This window comes from Micropterus dolomieu, linkage group LG23, assembly GCF_021292245.1.
Source record: "Micropterus dolomieu isolate WLL.071019.BEF.003 ecotype Adirondacks linkage group LG23, ASM2129224v1, whole genome shotgun sequence".
In the NCBI taxonomy this organism is placed as follows: domain Eukaryota; kingdom Metazoa; phylum Chordata; class Actinopteri; order Centrarchiformes; family Centrarchidae; genus Micropterus; species Micropterus dolomieu.
Window position 1 is genome coordinate 11,547,606 of NC_060172.1, and position 25,941 is coordinate 11,573,546.

At 38.8% G+C, this 25,941-nt stretch overlaps 1 protein-coding gene and 1 long non-coding RNA gene across 11 annotated transcripts in view; one reads left to right on the forward strand and one right to left on the reverse strand.

The window, feature by feature from the left end:
• The window catches only part of ncam1a (neural cell adhesion molecule 1a), a 272,704-nt gene that overhangs the window by 163,700 nt on the left and 83,063 nt on the right, over positions 1-25,941 (forward strand). For 9 of the 10 annotated variants that reach the window (XM_046038818.1, XM_046038820.1, XM_046038819.1 and 6 more), the window contains exons 2-4: positions 21,017-21,091; positions 22,051-22,260; positions 23,610-23,753. In XM_046038818.1, coding sequence (XP_045894774.1) covers positions 21,017-21,091; positions 22,051-22,260; positions 23,610-23,753 — 429 coding nt within the window. The other variant, XM_046038827.1, reaches the window with a different exon arrangement.
• LOC123962640 lies at positions 9,595-24,495 on the reverse strand. The gene is made up of 4 exons (XR_006823023.1): positions 24,430-24,495; positions 24,051-24,135; positions 23,859-23,943; positions 9,595-10,229 (listed from the first exon to the last, which is right to left on the reverse strand). It is a non-coding gene; the product is annotated as an uncharacterized LOC123962640 (long non-coding RNA).

Below are 25,941 nucleotides of genomic sequence, written 5' to 3' on the forward strand. Positions count from 1 at the left end.
GCCTGCTTGTCCTCATTTTTCAAGGGCAAGATTTTTTTTTTTTTTGCTTTGCAGCCAGTGGGCTGCAGTCACCAATTCTTTTCCTCTTCTCTCTATGTCTATTCCTATCTTACTCTTTCCTCTGTTCCTCTTTTTGGCACTGGCTCTGTCTTCCATCCCTGCTGACTTATGTACATACATTATTTAACAATCTGAGGAGTGAAAATACTATAATAAAGTGTCTCAGCATCCTACTGGACCACAGAGACATGTTATTTTTGCCAATCTCCTTCGCCCCATTCAGAAGGTTAAATAATGTATGTGTTAGCGGCACATCCACTCTGTTGGATGCAGATGGGAGTCATCAGTATGCCAAGTGTATCATTAGGATGACACCATCCACTCACAGATTGCGTATTTCGGACAAATTTCACCATGGGATACTTGCAGTGAAAATGAGATAAGGGGGGATAGAAAGGTGGTGCAGTGATCTGATTTCATTTGCTGTCTAGGAACCCCCCTCCCCGTCTGCTTGTTTTGTCTCCAGCTCATGCTGTTGAGCTTGTATTCCTCATTCTATGTTTTTATTGAATCATAGAGTTCAGGTGTTGCTTCTCACTCAGGTTTTTTATTTCTTTTAAAACAATCAGATTTGTTCTTCAGCATCAGTATAAATGAATGCCAGGTTTCTCTGCTTCACCTCACTTTACGCCAATAATATTTTATATTCCCATCTCCACCCACTGTTATCCAGACTCACAATGACTTTATCTCTGTACCTCTCAGCAAATTAACAAAAATCTTCCTTGATCCGCTGCTCCAAAACAACTGCATTGTGATGCATTTATATGGAAATAGATAGCTTCCTTAGAACATACCCACCAGACAGTGAATTATAGCCTGGGTCCAACTGTACTCTCAGTAAGAATACACTAAAGGAAATGCTAAGGTTGAGACTCTTCTCATTGATATTCGCGTTTTCATTTGAATCATTGTGTTCACTGTAACACACAGTCCAAAGGGCAGGTGTAAGAGTCTTATATATGACCGGACAGGGGAGCGTGTCAAACATGAGTGCCCCGAGTCAGGGTCACAGACACCTGTTTGTGAAAGATGACTTTGTCAACATATTTAGAATGAAAAGGGCCTACTGCTTTTGTTGTTGGTGCGCTTCTCATATGGTTCCTTCAATGACTGCAGCTCTTCTTGATGTCATTCAGCATGGGAGTGTTGAGCCATTGATGCAGGTCATCACTGTCATCAAAATGTTTGCTTGAATAGTCAAAACTGTTGTATAACTGAAACATCTCAATCTTCTAACATTGTTTATTTGGTACTGAAATCAGTCCATCTGTTATGTATCCATCAGGAATACCAAGTAGATATTCACATTTTGTTAATTACTGTTATTATACATCCATTGTCTCAAATATTTACCTTCAGCAACAGGTGTAGAGCATTTTACTGCCACTGCTGTAACCTTTGACTGTAGAATGGAACTATTAATACTAAACACAGTAATTAACTCAGGTAAGGGAATAACACATCACTCAATTTAGTGATGTTATAATTCACTCCTATTTTAGTAGTGGGATGCATTTTGCTCCAGAGCTCCAGAGGGTGCAGGCAGTTGCATATCTATTTTCTTCTTTGTTCATAAAATGACCTCTGACATGGCTCACCTCGCTGACATCTTGAAACCCAACATGCTGTTGGGTACTGTGATAATATCAGTTTGTACATTTAAATTGACCAATATCCATAAATACTTTCACTCTCCGGTGAGTTTTTAGGGTTTAGTGACGCTACAATTGTGAAACTAAATGCTGATATTAATACTTACTAATTATTAGCTGTTATACCAACTTCATCACAAGATTGGCCATAATTTTACAGAGCTACTTAGCCCTTTAATAGTGATTGATGCAATTTGTGAAAATTGCACCCCTTCTCCTCAGAGTCATAACTTTTACTCTGTTATGATCACAAATATATCATGCATAATAATGTGAGGACTCTTCGAAGTGATAGAGGTATCTTCATTTTAGATAAATGTTCACCAATCTGCTAAGAAATTATATAAATAGACACACAGAAAGTGCTACTGTTTATGCCTAGAAGAACTTTCATACACAAAAATAACTAATTCTTATTAATACGCATTGATAGTAACTATATTGCGTTTGTGGATCAAGGTATCGATGTGTTGTGATGTAGTAATCTTCCCAATCCTAAAGCCTCCTGCTAAGCTGGACTGCTAACTGTGTGAGGACATGGCACACAGTTTCACATCCTTGCTCAGATGCACAGACAAGATCTGTTATGACAATAATGGAAATAATATTGGACATGAAAAGGTAGATTTATTAGAAGACCAGATTAGTAAATTAACTTAAACATTTATGCATGTCTTATGATTTTTATTAGATAAAACGTCTCTCAAATTATATTTGGGAACATACTAGGAAGTGCTACCATCATCAGAACGAAAAGGGCAACAAAAAAATGCAGCCGCTATATTATATCTAACCAAGCCTCAGGAAACCGCATTCTGAGCAAAGGCGAGAGCTCAGCTATTTAATCGATGTTTCTCTAGCCTTTGTTGACAATGACAAGTGTCAGATCAGGTGTCCTTTTGAGGAAGATTTATTCCAGAAAGAATTGGACAGAGAAATCCAATTAAAATGGAATATGTCAGGAACAACATCTCTTTCTCATACTCTCTCCTTCTCCCTCCATATCTCAGACTTGCCAGATAACTTGCAGATCACACGTTTTCCTCACCAGACACCCAGACAAACCATCTATTCTGTGTGTCCTCCCTTCCAGCCTTTTTTTACAGGCTGAGTCTAATGCCCAGCAGCCATCCACTGAAGTTTAAACACCAGATTCCACAGCCAACTGTAGGAGTTATGCATTTCTAATGTCATAATCATGTTTAAACCAAACTAATTTATTGGGTGAAAGTGAGGGTGGAATGATATGGGGAGGATGGACTAGGAAATATGCACCTAATGTGCTTTAAGCACTGTCATAAATTAGTTAGCATATATTTCATGGTGAAAACATGTCGTCAGTGCGAGCAGAGTTTATTTTAAGGCAGCGGCATTCTCTTTTTGGATAATAGTGATGGGGATAAAGTGCTGCGGCCACAGTGATTACACAAAAGTTAAGTACAGCTGCATGGCTAATGAAGTTGACATGGTGCTAATGCTCTTGCTACAGTTCCATTCAGTTCAGTTGTCAATGGCATAACAAGCTTAGGTTCATCATACTACTGTATTCTGCAGGCTAATTTAAAACCTTTAAACTCCTTCAATGAAGGATACACTTTCCAAAGTGGTGAATAATGCATGGTCAATATGGGCACTATACTGAGGCATTATGATTATGATTGTATGGTGTTGTTTGATGTGGGGTGTTTTGAGAATGTGGTCGGTCATTTGTTCCATAGTCATCATTTCCATAGGTGCCCATCTTTTTTTCAAGGTTTTTAATATATGTATAAAGTAATAAATATAAAAGGATAGAGGCGAATGTTAGTTTACCAGGAATATAAGATACATAATTATGCCTTAGTAATGTCAGAAAAATGCATATTGTAAAGGTTTTTTTGGGGGGTTTTTTTTGTCACACGTATCACATGATTTAACCAGATTCATGGAAATTTATCTATCTATATTTATTAACGGCATTAAAGAAACTCAGAAGAAATAATGTGCAGTGATTCCAGCAGTATCTATATGCCTTCTGTGTGTCCAAGTTTGACTTGTTTCTTAAAATAAAATTTGATTGTTGATGTAATATTAATGTCTTTTAATTATAATGTCCAGCAATGTCATGTAAAATGAATCCAAATACAGTTGTTTATAATTTATTTACATTCCTAATACCTAATTTCTAGCTTGTTACTGAATCGGTATGCAGGAGCAGACACTCTGCTGTCTCACATGGAGGTCTGTGGCTGTTGCCTTTGATTGAGATTACAAATGCACTGTGGGAGCTCAGCCGAAGTTGAGAGCTGGATTAAGGTTCCCCTCTTGCAGCTGAAGGAGATCCAAGTTGCAGCTGTGTGTAAGTGATAGACAGTGTCTCAGATGCAAGAACAAGTCGTCTTTCAGGGGATCGGTATCCTCACTCTGACGGATGATAGACAGAAAAGGGTTTAGGAAAGGTTACAAGAAAGTTCTGTAGCCAACTCTCAGATATACCCTGGTGATGTCTGTAAACGCTCATAGATGAATGTCTTTTGTTTGTGAAAGAGCTGTCAGCTGAAGCTTCCATCGCGGCAAGCAGTACGTGTTCAAATGGAAAGGCTCAAGAGGAATTAATTAACAAGCCACTCTCAATTATGTAAAAGAGTTTTATTCTATCTCAAGCACCCAGTGTGGAATCCCCATCAATTATAAATCCAGAACCACATCCCAGCGGTTGTGGTTTCTGTTTCTTAATATCTACTCTGGCTCCTTATTATCATCCACTGGCATGTGAATTAGAGTTTCTTTGGTATGCGTTTACGTCTGTGTGGGGATGAAAGTGCTTATTGAGAGAAGCAAGGGTCTCTGTTCCTGTGAGGGATGGTGTAAGGAATAAGCACAGAACTGGCCAGAGGCTGTAAAGCGATAGCAAAAGATTCAATTGGATTTAAGGTTAGCCTCTGTTCATGGATCCTGCCATATCCAATCCTCACTACAGGCTCAGTTTGATTCAGTGGGCTCTATAGGCAGAGGTGCCCTACATCTTATCCTCCCTCCTCCACCACAGGTTAAACTATTCCATACACACGCATGCAAGTCACCCCTATTTTGCTTTAAAAGTGCTGTGTTTAGCATATTTAAACACCCATATATCACTGTCAAATTAATTGCAATACCTCTGTATAATTACCCGTAACAAATGAGAACGTGGCTGAGACTATTTCTCACACCAGAGGTATTGTTATTGCTAGTGTTTCTCTAAATTAAGATAACTTCATATGAACCACATTGCTTCACATGCTTCAAAGAGAACATTGCTACTTGCACTCCTCCTCCTGTCAGTTCTCGCTTTGGCAGTGTTTATTTTAAAGATTAAGAAGAGGGATAACAGCTGAAATAGCCTATCTGCAGGGAGAACACAGGAAGTATTACCTGTTTTTACTTGAACAACAGCACCTTTCTCCTGTTTTGTGCTGGACAGGTTCAGATGATGTCCCCATTTTTAATCCCGTTTTTTTTCCCTTTTCTTCTCTGAGACCTTCTGTCTCTTTTTCTCCACAATACGCCACACATCACCATTAATCGTGACCTACTCATCAGCCAGCACAAATGCCTCTTGTCCTGCAAGGCCCATTATCAGGTGGCAAAGATACAAAATTAAAAAGGAAGCCATCGACCCAAAAGGGCAGACCATCGTAAAAGAAGGCCATCCACTTCATGAGTGTGTTAGACTGATAATGGTAAAATATCTAACAGAGGTCAGGTCACCTCCCTTTCTCTGAAAAACACAAGATCAACCTGATTCATTTTCTCCCCTTCCACCTTTCATGACCTGTGGCATATACTGTCCTCCTCTGGCAGAGTGACAGGATTAATTTTGTCATTGTGATGAGGTTTTTTACAGGTCACTACCTTGGTGTTTACTAGGCTTCATTTGGTTCAGCTGTATGATGGGATCAGCGTTTGAAAGGTGCTGATTTTCATGGATAAAAGTTTATCTTAGAAACTAAAATCTTGGATTCTCCAATTTGTAGTTATGCCAGATCCACTTGAATGGGTTTCATAATGTCATATATCCCATATCTGAAATAGCTATGATATTAGCTATGATATAGCTAAAAAGATTGCTGTTAGAAGTAAAACTCAGATGTGTACATTATCTGTCTACTTCTTGTGCAAACATACTGTATAAGTGTGACATGTATCTGGAGAATGGTATTTTGGAGGAGTAGATACCGATAACCATTCGACCCTGCAGTAAAGGGGCTCTCTGAGGAGCTGGGAGGAGAAGCTCTGACTTACTTCATTTCAGTAAGTTTATCTAAACCACTTGCTGCCAAAAATGCCTCTCGGGTCATTTAGCCACTGTCAACAATTCAGATGAGGCTGCTGGCCCATGAAGGATAACGCAACGGCAGCTCCTCAGACACTCAGCATACTAGGAAAGCTTTTAGTCAAAAGCTTTACGTGAGCCATTAAAGACAGATTTTTAAATGAAATCTGTTTTCAATGGTCATTTGTCTTCTGTGCTTCTAAGGAGGACACTAAGGTTATCATATAGAATAAGATATTGCAGCTCCACTAATCTTTTTTTTTTTTATATTAACAAAGTATTAAATGAAAATGTGTGAAATGTAAAAAAAGTGACGCTCATAGTATGCCCACTGTGAAAACTGAGTTTGCAGTGCTTTGTAGCCTCCTTTAACTCATTGTTTTCCTTGTGCAGAATTAAAATGAGAGTAAATAATGGACCTTCATTTGTCAGATGGACATAAACCAAAGGAAAATCAATGAATGTGGCTTCAAGGAATTTCCAGCAAAATACAATGTTATGAAAACAAATGTTAGGTCCATTATATTGACTAGTTTTTGGGTTATAAGCACTGCTGGATTATCACCTAGGCAAAGCGGCCAAGTGTCCAGCAGGCCAAGACTTTCAGGGTTCACTGTGTCACAACTGTGATAGTCGGTATATCTGTATATTATTTATTGTTGGCCTTGCATCCATACTCTTCATATCCAAGGTAAACGTTGCCCCTAATAATTTTCCTTTTTCATTTGTATGATTTAGGATTTATTCAGAGTTCCTCAGTTGGTGCAAACAGCCCATCCACTGTAAGAGAAGTGAGGACATCATTCATTAAAAGCTTAATAGAATTTGATCAGGGAGGATGAAGTCTCAGCTGCATATAATGATTGTGTTACCTTTGAAGTGTAGAAATATTTTGTGAGATCTCTGTAAAAGGAATAAGGCCTTAATATAGTTTAGATGATCTAAGCTGACTGCTGCTGTGCTTGGTATAGTAGTTTCTTTGCCATTAGTATGCCATGGAGTATGCTGTAGCTCTGCAGTGATTATCAGCTTGGTGAGATGCAGGGCCACCTCAGGGTCAAACACAGAAAGAGGATGGGGGCAGCGGTTCAGCCCTTTTGCCCTCATTAGTTAATTAGGGTGCAGACTGGCAATTTCACTCACAATGGCCCTGGAGCATGCAGAGAGAATACATGAAAGATACTGGACTTGCGCTAGACCCAAAACAAAATTTTGATCAGAAAGGGAAATGTATACTGATTCTCAGCCTCACTAGATACAGTTGAGTTGAGTTTCAGCCCTTTGTTGGGCTGTGCTGTATACCAGTTGCTCTACTTCTGTTGCTTTTCAGACATTTGCTGCCCCAAGTGGTTGACTTCTCAGTTCAGCCACAGGTGTTTTCCAATCAAGAGGTACTGAAATCTCAAGGATTTGAAAATTAAACAATGTTAGAATGAAAAAGTCAAACAATCACTGGTAGTCTCTATGTGACTGTGGCAAATATGAGCAGTGGTGGGGTCAGACATTCCACGGTACGATAACTAAAAGAAAAAAAGACTGCTGATGCTTTAACACTTGTCTATTTGCTTTTACTTTAACACTAGTTTTCAAGGAACAGTGAAAACAACAAGTGTTTCTTATGTCAACAGCACTTTGCTAAATATTCAGCATTACAAGTTTAATGGTACTTCTTATCTAACTGCATGGGTTTTACTTAGTTTGTTCTTCAGAAGCGGCTGCTTCAAAAGCTTGTGTCTCATGATGATTGTTCCTGGTACAACATTTGTTCAGGATTACCTGTATTTTTGGTAAAGGTCTTTGCTCTGGAATTGAGAATCAACACTTTGGACTTTAACTTGGGACAAAAGCTTACAACCATGTCTAAAGCGTCTTAGCTGTACCTGATGCAGAGAGGTAAGTGCTGAAAGTTGAAGGGACAAAAAGGCACTCAACTTCATGCCTTAGTTTTTCATGAGTAGTATTAATTTTATTTATTTATTTTTTTTTGTAGTGTAAAAGAGGGCATACCGAGTTGCCAGTTGTCACCACAGTAGAGTTTGGTTTTATCCCTGGAATAGCTGAGCTTACAAGTTATTTCAGCAAACGTTAGAGCACAGACCGGAAAAGTCACACTGGTTCACATGTGCAAACTTCCTGCATGTACACATCTTTAGAAATATTGTATGAAGTTTGAGGTAAATAACAGTAATCAGCAAGTAAATACAAAATTAAGAGATACATGCATTAGTTTCATTTTAATGAAGGGAGTTTATTGTCACTTAAAGTTTTATATATATTTTTTATTAATGCTATTGTGATTATCATTTTGGTTGAGAAAATCTATTATAATTTCTGTCCTCCCTTCGTTTGAACATGTTACATTTTCTTTTTCCAAATTGTAGCTTGGCCTCAGTTGTATTGCTGTTAATTATAATGTACCAGGGGATTTGACCTTATGACAGAAAGCCCCTGCAGGAAGTTAATTGGTAGGAGCTCAGGCATATTCAGGTCAGACCTGGTTCAAATTACTTGGAAATACTTTTCATGATCTGCTTTAGCTGAAAAGTACAATGGGTAGGGTTTGTGAAGAGAAGCAAAAAAGGCTTGCAGAACCAACTTTTTTGTGTCAGTCTGTATATCACTCTACGAATTTCCCCTATAGGGTAATGACCACAAATCAAGTATACCATGCAGGTTACAACAAAATAAAAGTAACTTTCTAATACAGTTTTTGCACCACTAGATACAGTTTTGTAATGCTAATGCAATTTTCTAATGTTAGTGTCAGTCTTTCCATCCAACATTTTGGTCCACACCAAGATACTCAACAAAGAGGAAAAAGATTTTAGTGGAAGTTTTTATGGAAATTCATGGTACCCAGAGGATGATTCCTAATTTTGGGAAAGCCCTCTTTCTCAAAATATCTCTTCAACCATCATATTGTTCCACAAGAGGGTACAGTAAAGGCAGGATTTCCATTAAATTTGATTTGGTCATTCATGGTCCCAGAACAATAAATCCTAATTAATCTAAAAATGTCCAACGTTTCATAAAGTCGTCCCGCTCCTGATTGTCACTTTTTGTGAACCAAATAATCACAGCCTGGATGAGGCCAGCTTTCAAGCTGTAGAATTTAGCCTTTTCTATGGCATTCTCTCCTGGTTTAGTAATTAGGTGCTCTCAGAAAGAGGAGGCTCAAATTAGTTAGATGAATGTTTCAGTGTTTGGCCTCTGCTTAATATCCAAATTTTAATAATGACAGAAGAGGAGCAGCTATTAGATATGTATCAGGGAGGTGTTTATTTGGAGACGATGAGGTGAGACAACACACTAATCTATAGAGGACAACAAATATGAAGCTGTAAGAAGTAGACCATGTCACACCATAGTTAGTTTCAAACATTTTATACTGGAAAAAGCACTTCTGCAGTTTTGATTTCTGCTGCACACGCTTGTGTTCTTCCAGATTCACTCCTCTCCACTTATGTAATGTAATACACTTGAATGAAAACTGAAGTGGTTACGGGTTGGGGGAATGATGGCAACAACCGTAATCCTGACAAAGCTGTGTTGGTAAATGACTGAAAGATGTGAAGAGAAGGAGCTTAGTAGCTGACACGTCTATGTCAATTTGATTAAGGGCTGACACCCACACACAGCACATGGAAACGACTACTTAGTGCTTTGTGCAGTCTCTCAAAGTACAGCAGGTTAATGATAAGTGGTGGAGACAGTTTGGATTGTGCTTCTCATAGGCTAATTTATCTGGCTGTGAAACACAAATTGAAAAAATGTTCAATGTTAGTTCTGTTAGGAGGCTGAATATAACAGCTGTTATATTCACTGTTTGGCTGCAATTTAATTTCCCTTTAAAGTACAGATGAACGTGCAAAATTACTATAAGTAATATACTATTATTTCTATACTGTTACTGCTGTATTACTAACCTGGGATGAGAAATTGCTGGGAGCAGTGTGAGGTGTTTCTGTGGATTGACTGGCAGGTGAGAGGGGTTTAAAAGAAGCTGCAGAGTGTATAAGGAGTCAGTACCAAGAGGGCATGATGGGAGTGATGTGTTGGTGTTTATGCAGTGCTGTAAAGGATGTACTGGAGGCTTTGGAAATGCCTGCCATAAATCCTTTTGAAGTTTGAGGAGAAGCTTCTTCAGGTCGGCAGGGGTTAGAGTAGTGGTCGCCACTGGTGGATCAACTGGTGGATCTTTCAGACTTTCCCTGTAGCTCCTGAAAATAATAGAAAAAATAAATACACAAATACATTATACCTGAGTAATGTTCAGTTTTGCAAGCGCCTCTCTATTTCTTGGTCCAGCATAGTAGGTGCTACATTAAAGTGACCAATGAGATAAGAGAAGAGTATCGGTATGTTAATTCTCGTAAATGTGAAAATATGGCAGTCACTGGTGATGTACAATTTCTATCTAGAATGGGAAGAGGAATTTATTTTTACCTTGAGAAAGACAAGTACATGTGTATGTTAAATAAACTGGTGGCTATTACTACTGATGAGGCCCCAGCAATGCACTGTGTGCGCACTGTAATGACCCTGATTTTCCCAACTTCATGAATTATTACTGTTCGTTTAATCAGCAGGCCTTGGGTGGTAAGGTCGTGGACTTTTTCCATGTAATGACACTGGTGGTCAAACTGATAAACTCCATTCAAGCAAAAGTGCTTCAGCACTGGTTGTTCAGAGGGTTACTGGATGAGCCTGATGCTGCTCACAAAGGCCCACGTCTCCATGCTGATGTCTGTTGATTTAGTGCTGCAGCGATGTGTTGACTTGCTGCCTGAAATAAAGACTATTGTGGCGAAAATGAATAAGGGGCACAAGGAACTGTCAGATGATGCGTGGCTGTTGCCCAGGGTTTCTGACAGACCTAATGGCAAAACTAAACATACTCAACATCAAACTCCAGTGAAAAACCATATGATAAGTGCAGTTAATGCATCCAAGGCCAAGCTCAGTGTTTAGCCCACATAGCGAGAGAACGGAAGGCTGACACATTTTCCCAACGTAGAGAAAATGTCACAGGCATCAAAGATAGCTTTTCCCCCTGAGCAGTACTGCTCACCTGGACAAAGTGAAAGTCAGCGTTTTGGGTGATTTTGAAATATTTTGTCATGAAAGATATTGCTGCATTTGTCTCAAATACATTTCTACTCATTGGCATAGAGCCACTAGCAGCCAAATTCCTGCAAGCATTTGTTTTGTCAAGTGGAGTTGAAATGGAGATGGTTGATTTGCAAAATGGCATAGAGCTGAAAGGAAGATCAAGAGATGGTGACTTTTGGCGACTGGTCAGCAAGTTTCCTCTCCTCACCCCATGTGCACTAAGAGTGAGGGCCTACTTTGGATCCACTTACCTCTGTGAGATGGCATTTTCACAGATGAAAATAATCAAACCCAAGTACAGTGACAGACACCTCACAGCCTGTCTCTGACTGGCTGTCTGGAGCTATGAGTCAAACTAAAAAGCCCTCACACACAGTATTCAGTCACAGCCATCACACTGACTTGAGTGAATAACATGACTGCAGCAGTTTTGCCTTCTGATGGCATTGTGAAAAGTGATGCTGCCTAAGATGGGACATAGAACTGCACTTAATTGCACTGACTGAGAATTGTATTAGCACACATCACATTTCTACTTTCTGAAATGCCAATGGCAAATTTAGCAACTTGAATCACATGAAGCGTCATTGGATAATCATAACTTTTAAACATGGCACGTCACATGATCTTCTCACTGCAAGTGTGTAGGTTTTCCTGTGCTGATACCTGGGTCTGTGAAGTCAGTTGAAACATTCTACTGAATGTGATATCAGGCAATACAAGTGAACTTGACTTGATTGAAATAACTTTGAGATGGTAGAAGAATGCTTTACAGAGGGGCTTGATGTGTTCAGTGAGAACTTCCCTATCGCATCTGTCTGCTCTATGACACCAGCTTCACTGAATCTATAGTATGACGTCAGCTCAGAGTACAGTTGGTTTGTGCATTCACCTAAAACAAAACAGAAAAAAAAATGTATGGAAGAGTATTTATCTAATTTGAATTGGAAACAAATACGGGTACTGTATATGGAAGAGGCATATGATTTGAAGTCTTGTTTTTTTGTCTTGCATTACTGAGATTGATATAAGGCTTGATTCAGTCAGAGATTCAGCTATGTTCCAACTTAACTCCAAGCTGTGCTTCAGTGCACCCTCATTACAGGGCATGTGGGGTGAATACTTGCGTTAGAAAATCCCAGTGGATTCCAAGAATAGATCTTACACAGCTTACTTCACCTGGTCTCAGGGATGGGTTTCACTTACTGCTCAAATTCAGCTTGAGAAACAATCTTATACCAGCCAACTCTGATCAAAAGTTATCTTTTAGTTATGCCAAAAGCGTCTCTCTGTGTGTTCACGAGATTGTAAGCTTACTTCAAGACAAACAAATATGACTGTATTTGGGCAGCACTTACAGTCATTTAACAAATGGTTGCACACATAATCTCTCTCCAGTATGTCAAGAGGAGTATGCTGTAGAATGTCTGGCATTCATCATATTTGAGGAGCAACTTATAGTTGCACAAATCCTTATGACTTATGAGGCATACCACATAACATGTCAGACCCCTGTCGCATGTCCTGCATCTTTCTTTTTCATTTTTTTCAATTCTTCCACTTTCCCCATCTCTCATCCCTTTCAATTGTTAAAAAGCTCAGAAATGCTCTTTAAAATTCATATAAAAAGCAATAGCATTTGGGACAAAATTGTCTCATAATATCTCAAGAATTCATTTCTCCATTAAGTTCTCTTTACTGCCTGAAAATGAGTTACTCTGGAACCGGAACCGGTCTACCTAATTTTGTAAGAGATGGAAAAATTATTTGGAAAAGTGAGTTTCCGGTTGGAAAGCTTTGAGAGGGTAACATTAGGTGGTAAATGTGCGCTTAGATCTTGCGATGGTCTTTGTCCTGGTAACACGACAGGGAAATGCTATCCTTTTAGCTGTACAGTATATCCTTAGTTGATGTGTATGTGCTGGTGATGCATACATCTGAGTGTGGCCCTACACAGTTCTGTCTGCCCCTGCAAAGTGTATACTTGCTCCGACATGACTTGCATGTTAAGCACCAACAGCTGACTGTTGTAGCCTCCTTGTAATGGAGCCAGTCACCGCCGGCTGCCAGGCTCCAATTAGGCATGCAAACCTCCTGATCCAAGACGGGAAAGAAGCTGCCTCAAACCTCAGGTTTTCTTCAGCAGAACCGACTACTTCTTGTTTGTCCACTTCACAAATTCATACACTCTAAAATGAAATAATGATGGCCATGTGGCCTATACAAATATTTGTGATGTTACATAACTGGAATTAAAGAACTCTGCAGTGTTGATGCTAAGATGCTAAAAGCCTATTTACAGTAGGAGGCTGTAAAGTCCATAATTCTCCCGCTAGAGAATAGCCAGCACTCACATCTTCACTCATTGGTTTTGGTCATTGTTATTAAAACCTGACAGGCATATTTGCTGTGTGTGGAGGGATTATCAGTGAATTAATACACCATTGCTAATACCGCTTCTGAGCTTACCGTGAGTAGCTTTGAAGGTGCTCTTCCATCTAACTTCTTTCCTTACTTTGCCAAAGTAATAACTAAAATTATCAATCTGCTGGCAAGCTATTAACTAGGCAAACATAGGATATGTGTAGTGCGAATGTGTTTGTGTATGTGTCTATGTATGGAGATATATATGTGGGTGAAAAGGAGTTAATTAATGCTTTCAGTTTCCCTGAGCTCTAATAAAAATCCTTCCCCTCTTTGTTTATTAAAGGAAAATACCAGTGTAATTTAATTTTGATCCTATAACTCTAAATGCTTATGAAAAGTTTAAACTTTTAATAGGCAAAATGGTGAAAGAGAAAAATAAATGAACTGGTTGCATTTTCATTGTTTTTGTTTATCTCTCAATAATTAAAATGTGAATGGTGATTCTATTGTGATCAGGTAGTTAAAGCAATGCAATAACAGAACATTTGAACCTTACTGTAAGTTTGGCGGAAATGTGATTGCCAGAGGGGATTTGGACTTATGACCTCAGCGTTTCTAAAAGCCTGGCTACGGCCCTGCTCAGTCCTACACTGATAAAAGGCAGAATTAATGTGGTAAATCTTATTTGGAAATGTGTTCACTGTTGTAAATGAGTTATATGCTGTATGTACTTTTGAGGAGATGGGGTTTATAAGGAGATATTAGTGAGCAAACAGTACCTGTGAGGAGGAACTATTGGTAAAAACTGCGGGATACTATCTTTAATGTGGGTGCAGTGAAATAAATTCTGGTGTATTGGGTTGCTGTGGCCTCTAATTGCCTGTGAGGATGGTTTCTGGAACAACCTGTCTGAAAAGAACAGAACAGGTTGCTCTAAGGCTTGTTGGTGAAAACTGTCATCTCGGGATATACAGTTGTGCTCCCCTCAAACTCTGGCAAAACAATGGACATGACACTAAAAGTTTACAGGGAGAGATATGCAGATTGAAATGTTGTTTATACAAACATTTGTCAGACGCTAGGCTGCTGTGCAGACAGAAATATTCTCAACGAATGGGTAAATATACAACCGGTAAACCAGAGAATGACTATTTTCCTGGGTTTCTACAGTTTGGCCATACTGAGCTACTGTATCCAAGTTAGCTAGTTACATGACTTTGTGTCAGAAGCACAAGGACAGTGTAAATCACTGTTTCTTGATCAGTGACTGGCTTTAGCAAAGTATTGTTTCTTACTGAAATATCACTAATTTAAGTCCACTGCTCAAATTAGTAGGAGCTGGGTCACTCACACATGTGCATTTGCCATATGGGTTTTTTATTTTTATTTAGGGCTGTCTCTCTGTTTCACTTTGTCACATTGGTATATGGATATTTTAATAGAATATCCTAACAATTTTGGCTAAATGCTTTTTAAACTAATGTTGCTGTGGCTGAGAACATCATTTGATCTCACACATGTTTTTACTTCAGTGATTAATGTGATTATATCAAAGCCGATCACTGAAGTACAGACAGAGACTTACAGCAATTTGCACTGTCCTGACAGGGTCGGCAACGGTTAATACCCCAGCCCAGGGCTAAGAGCCAGACTTGTATGTAGCTAACTACTAAGCTTACATCTACTAACCTTCCAACTTAATACATTTCATTATGTCAGGAAGTAATGACAAAGTGATCTTTCTAGGAGATGGTGCTGTGCTAGTGGTTAGCTAGAAGCTTAGGGTAATGTCCCAAGTGGTCAGATTTATTAATCTGAGCATAATGTGTCTTCCCAACTGTAATATGTACTTTTGGTCGACATTGTTTTGACGCACTCATTGTGTATTGTTGTCTGTTAGAGCAAATCAAAGCAGTTGTCACAGGGCACTTTTCATATCGAGCAGGTCTAAACCATACTCTGTGTAATATTATTTATGGGACCCAACAAAGCCCTCCATGAGTAAGCACTTGGCGACAATGACAAGTAAAAACTCGAAACCTCAAGCAGAACCTAGACTCAGGGTAGGCGGCCATCTGCGTCTACCGGTTGGTTGGACTGAGAGAGAGAGAGAGGAGAGAGAGAGAGAGAGACGGCAGGAGGAAGTATGTTGTAGTACATAGATCCAGACTCTACAGCTCAAGAGGCAGAAACAGATATGAGAGGGGAGAGGAAAGATGTTGAGTCAGTGACATGCATTAATGGAATAAGAATGCATACAGAGGGAAAAGAAGAGAGAGGAGCTCAGTGCATCATGGGAAGTCTCCTGGCAGTTTAGGCCTATAGCAGTATAACAAGTCAAGCCTCAAGACACAATGTCTTGATGCTGACTCGAGTCGAAGTATTGTAGGAATTAGGATGTTTTTAATAGATCTGTGTTGTTGCCAAATATGATAATACATGAGAGCATGCAGCCATGCATATGTCAACAACAGTTAGAAATATCCAGCTGTTACAAAAGAGGTGTGTTTTTTTCTGAAGTCTACAGTGATTACAGATTTTTCTTTTCCACGTACCCCAAAATTAAATTGAACTCTGTTGAAAATATGCTGATCTGAATTATAGAATTGCTGTGTCAAAGAGCAGAGTGTTGTGACTGTAGGTTACTAAGTGGTGGAATGAGAAGTAAAGAAGCACTCAGTAGTCAGAGAGGTTTATAAGTCTTTGGAGACGACTGAAAGTGAGGGGCGGGCTTCGTGGATAGATATTATATTGGTGTCATGAGTATACATGTCAGGGCACAGATAAATTCATCCGTTGTCCAAGCTCTCTCCTCACTATGCCAAGCACTTATTTCGATCCTTTCCTTTGGTCAGGTTTTCTTAATTTCAGTGCTTTGATGAAAACTTTGAAACATAATACCTATCCATACATACACATAAAATAATTGATCCTAAGTCCATCTCTGGGAAATGAAATAGAACTCTACACACTGCAGAGGATAGATATATGTCTTCACAATAGGGTGTCTCCCAGATGACTGTGAATATGAGATTATTTTGTACTTGTCACATATATTTTGTAACTTATTGGCAAATTGGCACCAAAATCAAGTTGTAAAAAAATCAGAAACATGAATGTACATGTACATCTATGATGCATTGTAAACGCCAGCACAGTCTTTTACCATATTGGTAAGAAGATAAGTTATGACAAAATAATTTCACTCCCTGACACGCCATCATTACATAAGTGATAAGTGAGAATGTTTTTGTTAAGAGTGTTGTTTAAACAAGAATGGAAAGCGCATAAAGGCTATCCATCCAAGTTTTATTTGAAAAAAATCCTGGTTCAGATGAAAAACAAGGAAAGTGTTTTGGATTTGTTAATTAATAAAACCTGCCAACTCTCAGTTTTACACCATGATTTTACTGCTCACAATATGCTCTCAGCAGAGACACACTTTTGCTTGACACATAAGACTCAACAAACACTTTATTCTGGAGATACTGCACAAGTGGCCATTTAGAGACATGCACTGAGAAAATGGCTCTGGGAATAGCTATCTTTCCCACACCGCCTGAACTCCTTTTTGTTGTCTTTAGTGTTGCAGATATGATCATTTGATTTTTGGCTAGTTGTCTTAGTCTTAGGGAGGCATGGCTTGGGTTTGCAGCATGGTATCTGTGATCTTACTAGATGAGGGAAGGAAATGGATATGTTGTGTTCTTTGTATCTACCTCCAGCCTGTAAAAGCAAACATACTGTGGGCAGTGGTTTTCCATGTCTCTAGAGCCTGCATGCTAGCCTGGAACAAAGCCCATTTATGTGGCAGAGGCAGTGTTTTACTGCAAATCAATATTTGTACGATTTCTTGACTAAGTCAGAAGGGAGATATTAATTTCAGCTTGGAAAGGTTAATGAAATCAATATTTGAGGCTATTCTTGATCAGGAAAATTACAGAATTACTAACTACTTTCTTGGCAATTGACCTGTTGTAGTTGTCTTCTCTCATAATGAAAGGTGGAAGTAGTGTGACACTGTTATACCATCACACACACCATAACTTACAGTATATCACTTGTGTACCTGCTGTTGGACATTGCGATGCTTACGTGCCCAGATACTTTTTGTGTATGTCAACAAGGGGAAGACGGAATCATCCCTGCTGACAGAATATCTTCCTCGAGAGCTTCCAATTTGCCAAACAAAAACACAACTAAACATGGTGACACTCTACACGCTTCCAAACACAAAAGCTTATTGTGTACATTTACACAGTTCTAAATGCTGGCCTTGTCATAATGAGGATGCTTTTCACATAAAGGAGTGTGTAGGGGGAAAAAGAACAACAAAGGCCACTGCTGTGACTGTCTCTTCTTAGTCACGGATGTGTTTCTATACCTAAAAGCTTGTCTCAATATGAAACATCTCATTGTGCTGTGATGATAGTTAGCTACCTGTCTTTGAATGCAGAGTCCTTGCAAACCTTTCCCATGAATCTCCTGGTGAGAACTGGGCTGAGGCTGACTCACTCATTTGTGTGAAGTGGCGACATGCTGAAGGCTCAGCGGGATTTCTCTGTCGAGCTCCGGATCACGATTCAGTGGTGTTTCTGCTTTGCAGTCTGTGCTTCACTCCCATGCCACACTTCACTGAAGATAGGAGTCTTAAATTAAACCATGTCACATTTAAAAATCATCATGGTTCTTGTCATTCTGGTGCACACATACAAGGGATGATTTCCTGATTAAGCCATTGAAAATTATTACACATTTTATCACTTTTCATTGAATATGCAAGAAGGAACAAACACCAGGTGTTTCTCTGCACTCTTTCTAAATCTCATCTGTGTCACTGTAGCTTTAGCTGATGCTGAGAGATGAAGTGCATTAGAGTCTCAGGAAAAGGATATTCTTTGATTTACAGCATTATGCCTTCTAAATCATCTGCCAGGAGAAGCAAGGATGTGCAAAATGAGAACGAGAGTACCCTGGAATCACTCAGTCAGGTGGTTTATATAAACACTCAAAATATGTCTTTGGCCGTGTTGGGCAAGCTACTTGGAAAATGTAGTGAGCTAAGCTACTAGCTACTCTCCATTAAATGAAGCTTCACTACACAGAATTGTAGTTCTGAGTTGAAAGAAGCCCGTGATTTAAAGAAAAACTTTATTTACTACACAATATTATACAAACACAAAGGGAAGTTAAACTCTAATCTTGATATGCATGTTTCCACACCGGTGGAAGCTGGATATTAAAGGCAGTCCCGTTGCATGGCACAAATAGAAAACCAAAGACAATAACACAACCAGCAAGATAGGTACATATGTTTATTGAGGATGACCACAAATGTTACATATAAAATGAATAAAAAAGAATAAAATACCACAATACAATAAAATAAGATTTAAAAGAAAACACAGAACAATAAAAAATGTAGGTAAGGATCTTAATAAAAATATAAAACTAAAGATTATATCATTATTTAGGTTAACAACATTAAAAAACTGAAATTAATAACTTTTTTTTACTTATTTGTCCATTAACATCATAGATTAAAATTTTGCTGCACTGAGCTGTTATTACCTACCTGCTGCTTCTGCTGCGCCATTACTTTAAATGTTACCATCTTATTCTTCAAATCCCGCCTTCTATAGTCTGATGAACTTTGACCTACACAGAGACCCGCGCTCACGCCCCTCGCTCACGCCACGCCGCCTAAGCTATAGTCCGCAGCTGGACCCTTCTCCTTCTGCCGGCTGCACATACAGGTCCGTGTGTGGCGGTGGCGTCACTTACTGATCCTTCAGAAATGCTTGAGAAAATGTAGCGTGTGTGGAAGCTACTGAGCTTCCTTACTGAAAAGCTATTTGATTCTGAAAATAGCGACACTACCACCAAGCTACTGAGAAATGTAGTTAAACTAGTAACAGCGCTACTTGTAGCGACGCTACTGCCCAACACTGGTCTTTGGATAGTGTTACTGAATGTGGATAAGATTGCTGTCGAGGACTCAACATCCTACTAACTTATTTAAAATGCATAACATTTGAAACTTAACTTAATTATTCACTTTAATTTGCCACCAGTGTTGGGCAAGTTACTCAGAAATTGTAATATATTACTAGTTATTACTCCTTAAAAAAGTAATATTATTACTTTACTTATTCCAGGGTGATAAAAGTAACTAGTTATGTTAGCCTACCCGTTACATTACTATTGTAACGGAGCGGTTATCAGTTCGCCTATACTTTTTATGTGGTTACCAAAATAACAACACGGAGGCTCCGCCGTCTGAACCAAGACGGGACATCTTTATTATTTTCTCTTCGACCCCCGCACATAGTTGCTCCGGAATCGAAACTGCTGTACTGCACTGGTAGCCTATTTATAAGAGCAGTCTTCAGTAGTTACAAAATGTTACGTTAAGGCCACTCTCTCCCGACAAGTCCAATCATCATTGAAAGTAAATTAGCTGCTGGACTTTCTCTCTGTAAGTTTCACGTTGCTGTGCTGCTTTAGCAGATGCTTCAATAAATCAGATGTAGAAATGTTCGCGGTTGAAAGCTTTTTGCTGCTTTACACTAGATGACAATGTTCTTTGCATCTTATACTGTGACATAATAATGGCAGAAGCTACTTACAGCTGTGTAAAGAACACCTCTATTCGTAGTTCTCCTTTCTGAACAACAAAGTCGGGTACCGCTGACCTGCCGCACAGTCGTGGATTCACGTCAAAGATGGTGCATTCAGTAACGAGTAACGCAGGGTTACTTGCCTTAACTGTAATAATATTACTGTTTTAGAAAAGTAATTAGTAACACTACTTAGTTTCTGGGAAAAGTAATATTATTACAGTAACGCGTTACTAGTAGCATTACTAATAACACGTTACTGCCCAACACTGTTTGCCACACAACCTTCTGTGCTGCACCTTCCTCTTTGTCAAATTTGTCAAAGTGTCAGACACTTAATTCACAGGGTCACGGGTACAATATTCATTAACAATTTACACCTCAGAAGTGTTGGTAGATAAAGGTATAGCTTCTTCTAAGTGAATCACGAGGCCATGGAATGCCATCATCTGTTGTTTGACCAGCCTTTTTTTTATAGTGAACATTTTCTTAGCTAGACAGCTAACAATGGTGATAAAATCAGTTGACCGTAGCTTAGCAAACTATTTGAGCACACAAAGCAGTTGCCATATTTTCACATAATAAAACAACAAAGGTGACCGACATTTAGCAATACCTTCTATGTACAATATGTTATTCATAAGTGAGCTTGCTAACAACCTTGCAGTTCAACTAGGTCATTGTAGAAAATCTAGACTCAACCCATCTCAACATACAGATGTTGCACTCTAGTGAGCATGAAAAATGAAAATTTCATCCCATAGTTTCATTCATAGAGGGTATTTCTTTTCCTTTTGAGCAGGCAAAGCAATGTGATTTTGAGCAGTGCCCTTTTGTGCTTTGCCTCTGTGTCACCATTCCTCTCACTTGAACCAGAGACTAATGCATATTTTCTTTTCTTTACCCAGCCACCATCCAGGTGCAAATCACTCCAACACAAGGAGAGATCAGTGTGGGAGACTCCAAGTTTTTTCTTTGCGAAGGTAAGAGTCTTCTCAAACATACCTAATTTAACACCCCATGATACAAATGTCACCTCATACAACAATATTGGCTGTTTTAATTGAGATAATTTAATAAAAGTGATAGAAGTCAATATAAATACTGAGACCTGTGTACTTGTGAATATACTCTCAATAGATATTTAGCAGTAAAGACATTGAAGAAAAAAAGACAACGGATAAATTGATTGAGAGGTTTATTCTGAGGAGGCAGTGGGAAGTTGAGATCACAGTCAGGTAAGGAAGAGGGCTTGGAAGAGGTGGGAAAGGGGTGCAGTCTGAAGAGATAATGAGAGAGAGGTCTCAGACTGTCTGTGTTTTCAGTGTTCAATGTACATGAGCAGTTGTCAGCTTGCCTGAAATACAGGTGGTATTTGCATGAGGTAGGTTATCTGTTTGACATTCTAGAACATTTGGTACATCAAAGATGTTATTATTATCAAAGTCTTACTGGAGGTTCTGTTCACCCATATCATAAAACAAACGTTTGATGTTCCTTCTATAGTACTGAACAATACTCTGTTTTACTGAACACATATGAATTATTCATACTACTCTTTGTGTTATTTTATATGTTATATCTAGTCTGATATTGAAAATACTTGTAAAGTTAATACTGATATAATGATATAATATTACATATTATTTATATTCAAGTTGAAATTATGGTATTAATCTAGTTTATGTTTACTCACAGAATATCATGTGAGCACAGAGTCTGCCTAAACTTGTTAAAGTAGTTGCACATCTATGATGTAATACATTAGGGATGTAATTGAATACCATACCAAATAACTCACCAAAATGTAAAACTGCATAACAGAATTCCACTTTTTTCAATAACAAACCTGTATATTGTGGTTATCATTTAAATGTCAGCTGTGGACTTCCTTTAAGAATTCTTGCTGCCATGCCTCATTCTTCATTTTTATGTTTTTCAGTGTTGGGAGATGCTAAAGACATAGACTGGTACGCCCCCAGTGGGGAGAAGATCCTTCCCAACAGGCAAGACATTTTTGTGAGCCGCACCGATGACACCATATCGACCCTCACTATATACCACGCAAACGTGGACAGTGCCGGTATCTACAAGTGTGTGGCAAAGAACGGGGACAAGGAGGCCCAGGCCACAGTCCAAGTGAAGATCTTCCGTAAGTCTAATCTTTTTCTTAAAGTCTGTGTTTTTGATTATTTTTACATGCAGAAAATCAACATAATTGCATGAGCTTTAGCTGCTGAGGGGTTTGACGCCATAAATTCAAATTGAGGCAAAAGTGGATGAGCTTGGATGCAACTTAGGTTAGACAAGCAGCAGTGCATGCAGCAACCGTCTATCAAGGCAACCCCACCCCACATCATACCCACTTTAAATCTTGAAAATACAGTTGTGTCTTCTTCATGACAACACAATCTCTCTCTCTGTCTTTATAAATTCTATTTATACTAATTTCACAGCAGTACGTGTAGTTGTTTGGCACTTTTTAGTAGACAATTGACATTGGAGAGCGAGAAAGGAAACAAATCATTCCATCTGTGCAGTACAAGAACATAGCAATTTCTGCAAAGCTTATCCTGTCTCTTAGAAATTATGTTTGTAATCTACTAAATGACAGAACATATCTGTCATACGAGCAATTGCTACCTGGATTATTTTCACTGGCAAACCTTTTTGCAGTCAACATAATCCAGGCAGCTATTAATTTCCATTTGAATGTTTTTTTTGGCAAAACCATTTAGTACAATATAAATGTAAATTCTAAGAGAGACAGGATTGGACGGCTTCTGTGCACAATGCCTTAGTTTTAAAGAAACTGAATGTAACATTTGCTGACCCCATAATTGTTGGGATCTAAGGCCTATGCTCTGTCATCTAAGACAACTTAGTCTTCTTGGTAAAATCGCCAAACTATTAATTAATACATCCTCTGATATGTTCTTCTCGGGTAGGTGTTGTTTCAAGCACGACAATGAAACTTAATCCAGGAAGTCCTGTTTGAGTCATAGATTCACGAGTTTGAAGCCTTATCAGATGCCAAAACATGCAACGGCAGTTTGTAATACTACAAGGAAAGATTTTACAACTCTGGCTGCTACGATTATGCATTCATGTTTCAAAGTAATCTACCAGGAATGTGGGCGTGCATGCGTTACTAAATGACGTTGGTTTGCCTTGTGGCGAAAGTTGAGCTAGGTTAAACTTTTTTGCCTGACAACCCTGCATTCTTCGCTGGAGCCTTCTGCACTGGCACCTCCTCTATGTTAACAGAGTGGTCCCATTGAAATGACTGAAGGCGCTTTTTTTTAACGCAGTCCTGATGTCTGTCTGAATGCAGACTGAGAGTCTTTGAACTTAGAGCAGCAGAACCTCAACCATATGGTTCCTTGTTACACTGCTGTTAAATTGCAAGATTTTTAAGCAATGTAAATATGCCACATGAGAGTTTTCACCTTTAGGAGTCTGAACGTTAAGATATTTAATGGTTATCACATCTCTCTACAGAAAAGATCACCTTCCAGAGTGCCCCCAGCCCGCAGGAGTTCAATGAAGGTGATGATGCTGATATAGTCTGCGATGTGGTCAGTTCACCACCACCCACCATCATTTGGAAACATAAGGGCTCCAAGATCCAGGTTTCTAAAGATGGTGAGCCAGTCCTAATAAAAATGTTCCCATGCTTGAGCTACTTCTTCAATTCCAGCCCTACCCCATCCCATCTCAGCCCACTCACTCCCTGAGCAGTCCCCTTACCTTCCTGTCAATGCTGTCTGGCAATTCATGCTTTCTAATCAATTTGGCACACTCTTCCTCAACTCCTTCACCTCCTGTCCATCATCTATGAACAAAGCAACGCATTTTCAGTGGCGAAGGTTTAGACTTCATAGATGATGCATGAACATGGAAATTGTATTTTTTGGCTCAGCAAGAAGTGGTCATTCTCACTAGAAAAGATGTCTGAGGGCAGATTGGACTTTAAGTTCCCCAAATAGAGGGAGAACTATTCTGGAAGCTGAAATACAATGAAAAACTGAAGGGAAAAAAAGAGATAAGTGGAAGGGTAAGAGAAGAGCTAACAATGATGAACAACAATCATTTTGTCATTTTATATTTTCTTAGTATATATTTGTACCAGATTTCCTTTGATGTCATGTGTCATGAACACATGTAGAAATAGAAATTAGGGTTTTAGGAGTCATTTTGACAGTTCACAGTTGTGTGTAGTCCTGTCCTCATCATAGTTTGCTCATTGTTTAACTGTACTATATATATTTATAGGTACACTATAGTGAAAATCTGTCTTTTGTGTATACGAAATACTCACTGTCTTTATGCTTGAAAGGAGGTTTTGGAAAGTTTGTAGCTTGCTCCATGACAACAGAGGACAGAAGTTATCAGCTTCAATTTGCAGTTGTTACCATGGATTCCAATGGTGAGTCACAGTCATAGTGGAAAAAAACAAAAACAAAACAGAACAAAAGAATAACATCAAAAGGTCCATGGAAACTAAGACAACAAGTAACTAGCAGAACTAAGATACATATCTCTGTTGTGGAGAAACTACAGGGGGTTTTTAAAACTGCTTAAGATACAAATAAACCCGGTAGAAATGATTGGTGCTGCAGAAGTGTATTAAAAAGTTTCTATGGACATTTTAATATATTTTGGTTTTGGCTCTAGGTCAACATTGAAAACCATTGTGACTGCTGTGAATCCAAACTGACTACAGCTCCTCTGTAAAGGAACTTTTAGCCTTCAGCCCCTTCTGTCAATAAAATGAGGAGGGCCTAAATGGTGTTGCAGATGTATTCATCTTCAATTTTTGTTTGGCAACTTCAGGCAACAGGTAGCACTGACAACAACAGCCCAGAGCAGCTCTACTTTACAGCGTTCCACTAAAAAACTGCTGTGTGAGGACTGAGGTGGAGATGAGGCAGGAGACTGGGTTTTGTTTCACGCTTGGATTGGGCCTATTTTAACCTTAAAGTAACCCCTCTTTTGGTGACCGCTGGAGAACCTGGAGTCACCACAGTGTTGTGCTAAGCCCGCCTTTATTCTTGGAGCCTGGTCAAGGAATGTGTTTTTCACTGGAAAAACCACTAATTGTAACCGACACTGAAAACTGAAAACTGCTTATGTAATTTTCCTCAGAGCAGCAGTTGACCTAACCATATGTTGCATGTTGCATTGTTAAACCTCGACCCCCAGAACAGTCATTGTAATATGTGTGTCAATGTAACATGAATTTAGAGCTGGTTAAAAAATATAAAGCTTTTTTAATAGTAGTTAAATAGTTCATAATAGTTTAAATCACACACTAAGCCCTTGACATTACCTTTACACTTGCTATATATTTCAGTTCACAATTCTGTACATGGAGGATATTTTACTTACTTACATGCAGACAGGAAGCAGACAACAGTCAACTATATTATGGAAATCAGTGGAAGATGTGTTACATTTTTTAACATAAGTTAAAGTTTAAACACCACAGTGTTCAAATACTAGACTACAAGTAAAAATCATTCAGAATTCAACTAAACCAAAGAAGGTATCAGTATGGGTGTGAAGGTATTCATAATGCAGAATGTGCCCTTGTGACTGATGCTTTAACATACTGAATATGTAGCATTAAAATATTGTAGCTGTTGGAGCTGCTTTTAAATACTGTATATGTTGATTAGTTTCATATATAATAATTGTCATTTTATAAGCTGATCAAATATTGGTGTTTTATGTAAAATGCAAATCAACCAATACCTAGAACATTTCAGAGAAATTCTGAGCATGCCTGCTGCTTGGTGCGTATCCCAGTAACCTGTTTTCTGATGTTGGG